The 6,928-nt window shown below is 47.8% G+C and overlaps 1 protein-coding gene across 1 annotated transcript; it reads left to right on the forward strand.

Moving 5' to 3' along the window:
* Positions 1–914: 914 nt before the first annotated feature.
* LOC102731697 (SEC14-like protein 1) lies at positions 915–6,716 on the forward strand. Its single transcript, XM_081809597.1, has 5 exons — positions 915–1,130; positions 2,840–2,928; positions 3,599–3,669; positions 4,607–4,778; positions 5,092–6,716. The coding sequence occupies exons 1-5, from the start codon at positions 1,013–1,015 to the stop codon at positions 5,302–5,304; spliced, it is 663 nt and encodes a 220-aa protein (XP_081665723.1). The 5' UTR covers positions 915–1,012; the 3' UTR covers positions 5,305–6,716.
* Positions 6,717–6,928: the final 212 nt, after the last annotated feature.

Genomic DNA, 6,928 nt, shown 5'->3' on the forward strand with positions numbered 1-6,928 from the left:
TTTTTTTTTAAAGATTTTATTTATTTATTTGACAGAGAGAGACACAGCGAGAGAGGGAACACAAGCAGGGGGAGTGGGAGAGGGAGAAGCAGGCTCCCCGCAGAGCAGGGAGCCCGATGCGGGGCTCGATCCCAGGACCCTGGGATCATGACCTGAGCTGAAGGCAGTCGCTTAACCAACTGAGCCACCCAGGCGCCCTGAGGTGGTGTTTTTATCATGTGAGGGAACTGAGGCACAGAGCAGTGAGGTCACTTGCCTGAGGCCTTCCAGTGAGTGAGTGCTGGGGTGAGGGTTTGAAGCCAGGCCCTTTGCTTCTGGCACCCACATCCTTTCTGAGTGGCAGCGACACCCTCTCAGTGCCTTGAGTTGCTCTCCCGGTAGTGGGGTTGTTGGCAGGCTCCCCACCCGCCGCCCTCCTGTCCCCTGTGGACCAGCGGCGTGCATCAGTGAGCGCACGGCTGCAGAGGAAGACGGCCGGGCCAGATGAGACTTCTTTCTCACTCAGAGAAGTCGACGTATCCGATAGCAGACTGTAGAGGAGGTGTGTGTTAGGAAGGCCCCCCCGCCCCACTAAAACCAACAACACTTGCGTATTCGAACTTTTGTTGTGGTGTAATACAGAAAAGTGCACCCAGATCATAATCATAAATCAGTCCAGTGAATTGGAGCATCTGATGTTCAACAAATTATTTATGCCTTTGCTCTACTTGGCTGAAACTAAAATGGAATACTATAAAGATTATTCAGATTAACGATACCAGTTTTCTAAAGCATCGAGGAAGGTTTTTTTAGTAACGGCTAATTTTATATAGTGCAAAAATGCAGCTCCCTCTGGATGAGAAGTGACAGTTTTAGAGTTTTATTCCCTTAGTAACTTGGTTTTTTTTTTTTCCCTTAGCAACTTTTAACATTGCTTAGAAACATCTTTTTCTCTTACTAGATCCCAAAAGATGAGCATATTCTTCGGTTCTTACGTGCCCGGGACTTCAATATCGACAAAGCCAGAGAGATCATGTGTCAGTCTTTGACTTGGCGAAAGCAGCACCAGGTGGACTACATTCTCGAGACCTGGAGCCCTCCCCAGGTCCTTCAGGACTACTACGCGGGAGGCTGGCACCATCATGACAAAGGTGGGCTGGGCATCCCGGACATGCTTCGAGGCCACGTTGTGCAGAGTTGAAGGGACCCATGAATGCCTGGGCCCTCCCTCTCCCAGGGTGGCGCCCATTCATCACAGCCAGCCCCACACCACCCTGCCCACTAGGAAGCCCCCTGAGGTCCGCCATAGAGCAGCAGGTGCGGGCTGTCTGCTCCTTCCCTCGGCTCGTGGCCCTTGGCCGCCAAGTTTCTTCACCTCCTTTCTTAGTCACAAAGACTTTGTTTCGACTTATTTAAAAAACCCGCAAGTTTGAGGGCAGTGTTTTCAGGAGCACAGTGCTAGTAAAGGAACTTTTAGTAAATCCCTACAAGATCTGTAACAGTATGTAGCCAGGTTTTCTACATCGAAACAGTGAAGAACTTCAGCTCTGTTTTGGGCAGGAAGCAAAACATAAGCCAAGGAAGTGATAGCATAAAACGAAGGGTAAGTTAAGTGAGCAGGGTTCTCTCGGATTGCATCCAAGGCACGCCCTTCAGGAAAGCAGGCATTGCCAGAGGCTGCTCGGTATTTCCTGGTTCGGAGTTGGACAGTGGACAGAACGGAACCGTGGATGTGGAGCAGGCACAGGGATGGCCGTGGGCTCCCTCCCCCTCCAGGCAGATTCTTCCAGAATGGGACAGCTCGGATTTGTGTGTTTTCTGGACTGCATCTTTTGTACTTTTCCAGACTAATTGTAGCTCTGTTTGTTTCTGCTAGCAACATATTTATTCTACTTTCCCACCCTTCAAAGATTAAAGTTTGGTAGTGAAACATTAACAAATGTGTCTTATAAATGTTGGGAGACACTTTTTATAAATCTTCTTTTCAACAAGATTTGGGAGCACAAAGACCTCTTGTTTTAAGTAGAACAGATCTAGTTCAGACCGGTGATAAATACAAGGAAAATTTGGACTTCTTTGTCAGGATGACAGGACTGACCCTCCATTAACAGAAGACAAGTCTTAATTGCTTGTCAGCAGCAGATTCCGTTTCTATCCTTTCTGCTGCTCCCCTGTGGCCCCAAGTGTCAGAAGTCCAGATTCTAGAGAATCTGCTGACTCAAGGGACACTCTGGCCACCGAGATCTTTTCCCCTTTATGTAGCTGGCCTGTGATGATAGGGCATTTGTATAGTGAATGAGATTCCTCTCACGTTCCATCCATTAGACCTTCGGGGTATAAACATGTAGAGCCAAGATGTGCTGGTTGGTATGGATTTAAAAATTTCCTGAAAGGACTCATTTATCCTGATCCTTTGGATGGGAATCAAGGGAAGCTGGCTTTTTAAAAAAAAATCTAGACATTAACTTACTGATAACTTATGAAATGAAAAAAAATTGTTTTATCTAAGATATAAAAATTTAAAATACTCCATATTCACAGAAAATGTGTCTCTGGATCTTCTGAGGTCCCCCCGGCTTGAAAGTCAGCTCTGCTCAACCCCCTGGTTGTTTAAGTGAGGAGGCCGAGCCTAGCAACGGCCCCGGTCGGTACCGGTGGTTGGAGCCAGATGAGAGGTTGAGTTGCACTTGGTGCCTCTCATCATGGGCAGAGGGGCAGTGGTTGGGGGGAATCTCCTGTACACATAGCCAGCTGCAGCTTCTAAGTGGGAAAGCACACTCCTTATTAAGGTCCCTAGAGTTGTATTGTCAGCTTCTCATCAGGAATGGTGCTGATCATACCTTTGCTTCCCCTCCTGCAGACGGGCGGCCACTGTACGTTCTCAGGCTGGGGCAGATGGACACCAAGGGCTTGGTGAGAGCCCTCGGGGAGGAGGCTCTGCTGCGATACGTAAGTGCTTCCTGGGCAGGTCGCCGCCCCCTTCTTTTGCCAGCAGGATGGTGATCTTACAGCTATCAGAGCAAGCATGGAGTGCTTTTGTAATTAGGCCAATCTATTAATACATTTTTAAAATTTCAAAAGAGGGCACGGAAATTATAAAAATGTTTTTCACAGGGAAGCATCAACAAAAAATCTGTATAGCCACACAAGATGACTTTGGGGGGACCGATTTGGGGTCTTCTTGTTTCATTGCCATGGTCCCCCCCGCCCCCCACTCTCCTTTTGAGCTGTCTCTCAGATCAGACCGCTTCATAGTATTCTTTGCCCGGCACTTCCTTACTTGCAGGTCTTCACATCTCTTATCTGGACGATTATAAATGCTTCCTTCCTGCCCCCTGAACTCCCGGCTCCCCTTCCACTTCGGCCTCCATAGCATGGGCAGATATGAAGAGAAGAATGTGCTTAAATTAAAAACCGAACAAACAGGGGCACCTGGGTGGCTCAGTCGGTTAAGCGTCTGCTTTCGGCTCAGGTCATGATCCCAGGGTGCTGGGATCGAGCCCTGCGTCTGACTCCATTCCCCACTCAGTGGGCTGTATTATTGTCTCTGTGTTTCATAGCTTGACACAGTGGCGTTACTAGACTAATCATGGGCTTTTTATGGCCATTTTACACACAGGTTCTCTCCATAAACGAAGAAGGGCTGAGACGGTGTGAAGAAAATACAAAAGTCTTTGGTCGACCTATCAGGTAGATGTTGATTTTGTTTTTCCTTCTAGCTTATTGAGAATGTGAGGTAAATATTTCTAGTTGACTTTTAGGACCAAAATCTGGTGTGATTTTTAGACTTTTAGATTTCTAGAGCCAAATCTAAATAGCTTCCCATTTTTTGCAGTGTTCCAGAAGGTAGAAGCTAATTAACATGTAATTCGGTCAGTTAGGAGGGATAGGTGCTGGATTTTGGTATTTCTGACCCCAAGTGAGACATTGCTGTCACCTCAGTCTGAGTGGGTCGGCCCGTCTGGTTAGTCTGCATGGTCCTTGGGAGCCCAGGGTCGCAGGTTGGTTTTGTTCGTTTGTTTTCATTGCAGGGGCACAAGGAGATTATTCTGTATTTCCAAACCTTACTCGTAGTTATGGTAAACTATTTGGAAAATGTGCAGTGGTTCAGAGGTGGACACTAGAAGGGCATAGCGGGTTTACTGGAGGGGAAGTTCCACCACGACAGGAAGGAGTTTTGAGGGTTTTCTGTTCCCTGCTGTATCATCGGCTCCTGAGACACTGCTGGGTTAGTAGGTATTTCTGGAAGAAGAGCTTCTTGAAGTTCACACCGTGCGTTGAAAAGCCAGATTCGTGCCCTGTTGGGTCCGTAGAGGTGGCCCAGCATGTCCAGCCCAGCATGTCACCTTGTTTGCTGGGTCACGAGCAGGTCCGAATGAGGTGGTTATTAATTGTCAGTTAGCCATTGAGGTTTTGCTGGCCCAGGGATTGGTCCTACCACGCTGATCCCGTGTGCTTCATACAAGTAGATAGAAATGCGGTTTGTAACACTTTAATTTTTAGAAACTGGTATGTTTTTGGAAATGGATATAAATGACGGTTTTGTGATATCCAGAAGAAGCTAGCTTAGGACGCGGTTTGCACGCGTGCCTTGTAGTGAGTAGCTCCCACGTCTGCACCCCTGCAGCTCGTGGACCTGCCTGGTGGACCTGGAGGGACTGAACATGCGGCACCTGTGGAGGCCCGGCGTCAAGGCCTTGCTGCGCATCATCGAGGTGGTGGAGGCCAACTACCCCGAGACGCTCGGCCGCCTCCTCATCCTCCGCGCTCCCCGTGTGTTCCCTGTGCTCTGGACGCTGGTGCGTGTGGTGCTGGTTGGGGGAAACGATTAGCCGTGCAGAGGCGGAGAGGTGTGCGTTCATACCCCTTTGTTTGCCTGAACTAGTCAGGAAATAACAAATGTGGGAAGATACACACTTTCTCAAATAGTTTAAGGGAAGAAAGAATTCCTGGGAGTCTTTTTGTCACGCAAATAGACTTTACAGAAAAAGTGTGTCACACTCCCTGTCCCTGCCCCCACCCACCCACTCGTATTGTCACACGGTGATTTGAATCTTTGGAAATCAGACAGCAAAGCAAAATGACTACGTGGTCCTTTCTCATTACTTACAGGTTAGTCCATTCATTGATGACAACACTAGAAGGAAATTCCTGATTTATGCAGGAAACGACTACCAGGGTCCTGGAGGCCTGCTGGACTACATCGATAAAGAGATCATTCCAGATTTCCTGAGTGGGGAGTGCATGGTAGGTATTGAGGCAAGCAGCTCTACGTTTGGCTGCTTCACAGGGGTAGGAGAGGTGGGTGTCGGTTGGTACAAATGAGTTTCAGAACTTTTAGTTTGGATTATTGTTTTTTGTTTTGTTTTGTTTTTCTTTATTTTGCTGACGTTTCTCTGACCCAGGGTTAAACTACATAGAAGTGTTTAGGTGATGGTTGACAAATGCACATTTCTTCATTGTTACGTGCTAATGAGAATTTGTTTTAGAACCTAATATAATTGCAGCTTGCTTTATTCACTCAGCTTTGTGTGGATCAGATTTCTTATAACTATTTTGAGGAGCTATGCATTTTATAGAAACACTTTTAAAAACTCAAAGTGATTCTGCAAGATCTCCTCCTTGACAATAAATAAGGATAACATTTTGAAGGGGACACATAAAGGGAAATACTTCCGTAATCTGGGGTTTTTGATGCATGGTGTTGCTAGGGTATCAGGCAGCCATGTCCACTTCTATGCCCTGAACTGTGATGAGGGGTCCTTGAGGACCTTACAGCCCATGGGGCGTGCCCAGCTGACACGAGGGCAAGGGAGACCAAAGACTGCAGAGGCCCAGGTGGCTTCCTGAAGTGACAGCAGAAGCCAGAGGGGAGTGTGGTTCTCCTTAGGGAAAGGATCTCTATCATCCTCATAGAAAATAAAGTTGTCTTTCCGAGATGTGTACACACTGGATTTGATGCACGTATTTACCTAACGAACCCAGTTTTCAGGGGAGTCTCTCGGGTTGGTTAGAGGAGTTTGAACAGCATCCGGACTCAGCTTTCAGGGCCTCGGTCCTGCTGTCAAGAATTGCAGGCATCAGCATGGCGTGGTACGAGGGGCCAGGGAGTCACCGGACCCTCCCTTACCGAGGGCCATGAGATTAAACTGGGAGGTCAGCTGTGTAGCGACCCACAGACGACTCCCGTTACGAACAGTCCCAAGTGGTTGGTCCTTCTGATGGTGAGCTGGAGCAGAGGGAGACCTGACTCATGGCACGTTGGACCGACCATGATGTGCTCCCCACTGTGAGAGTCCTTCTCATTCATCCGTGGGTCCAGGCTCTTCTCGGCTTTCCTGTGCTCCCTGCTTCCCTGCTCCGGGTCCGTCTGAGGTCTTCCACTGGAGACTGTCTCTGGGTCACGGCCTCCCAGGGCCGGTAGTGCAAGAGGTGCTGGGATTCTGTGAACTTCAGTATTGAGTCACTAGGTCAAGGCCAACTAGGAAATGTATGAAGTATATAGATTTTAATTCAACCCAGCCTGTAGTTGCTGAGAATAAAACTTTTCTTCATACCGTGTTTTCTCTTTACAGTAGTGTAACTGCTTGTAATTCTTCCATGAACTAGAGTTCCTAATGGAGTCCAGTACCTCACACTTAGTAGTGTAAATTCTGTGGTAAATTCGCTTCAACATGTTCTCATTTAGTTAAAGTAAGACAGGTAGATTTAAGAGGTTTTAAAATTTTACATTGCTAAATCATGCAGAAGCACGGGCGCCTGGGTGGCTCAGTTGGTTAAGCGACTGCCTTCGGCTCAGGTCATGATCCTGGAGTCCCGGGATCGAGTCCCGCATCGGGCTCCCTGCTCGGCAGGGAGTCTGCTTCTCCCTCTCCTGCTCCCCACTCTTGTGCTCTTTCTCTCTCTCACTCTCTCTCAAATAAATAAATAAAATCTTTAAAAAAAAAAA

Source organism: Leptonychotes weddellii, unplaced genomic scaffold (assembly GCF_054177405.1).
Source record: "Leptonychotes weddellii isolate Sample4059 unplaced genomic scaffold, ASM5417740v2 HiC_scaffold_11261, whole genome shotgun sequence".
NCBI lineage: Eukaryota > Metazoa > Chordata > Mammalia > Carnivora > Phocidae > Leptonychotes > Leptonychotes weddellii.

What these genes read in the sequence shown, in the direction of transcription:
- LOC102731697 (XM_081809597.1), top strand. Translation starts at nt 1,013, where the DNA reads ATGTGTCAGTCTTTGACTTGGCGAAAGCAGCACCAGGTGGACTACATT. An exon ending in AGGAGGCTCTGCTGCGATAC is followed by an intron (nt 2,929 to 3,598) that starts GTAAGTGCTTCC and finishes TTTTACACACAG; the next exon opens with GTTCTCTCCATAAACGAAGA. An exon ending in GTCTTTGGTCGACCTATCAG is followed by an intron (nt 3,670 to 4,606) that starts GTAGATGTTGAT and finishes GCACCCCTGCAG; the next exon opens with CTCGTGGACCTGCCTGGTGG.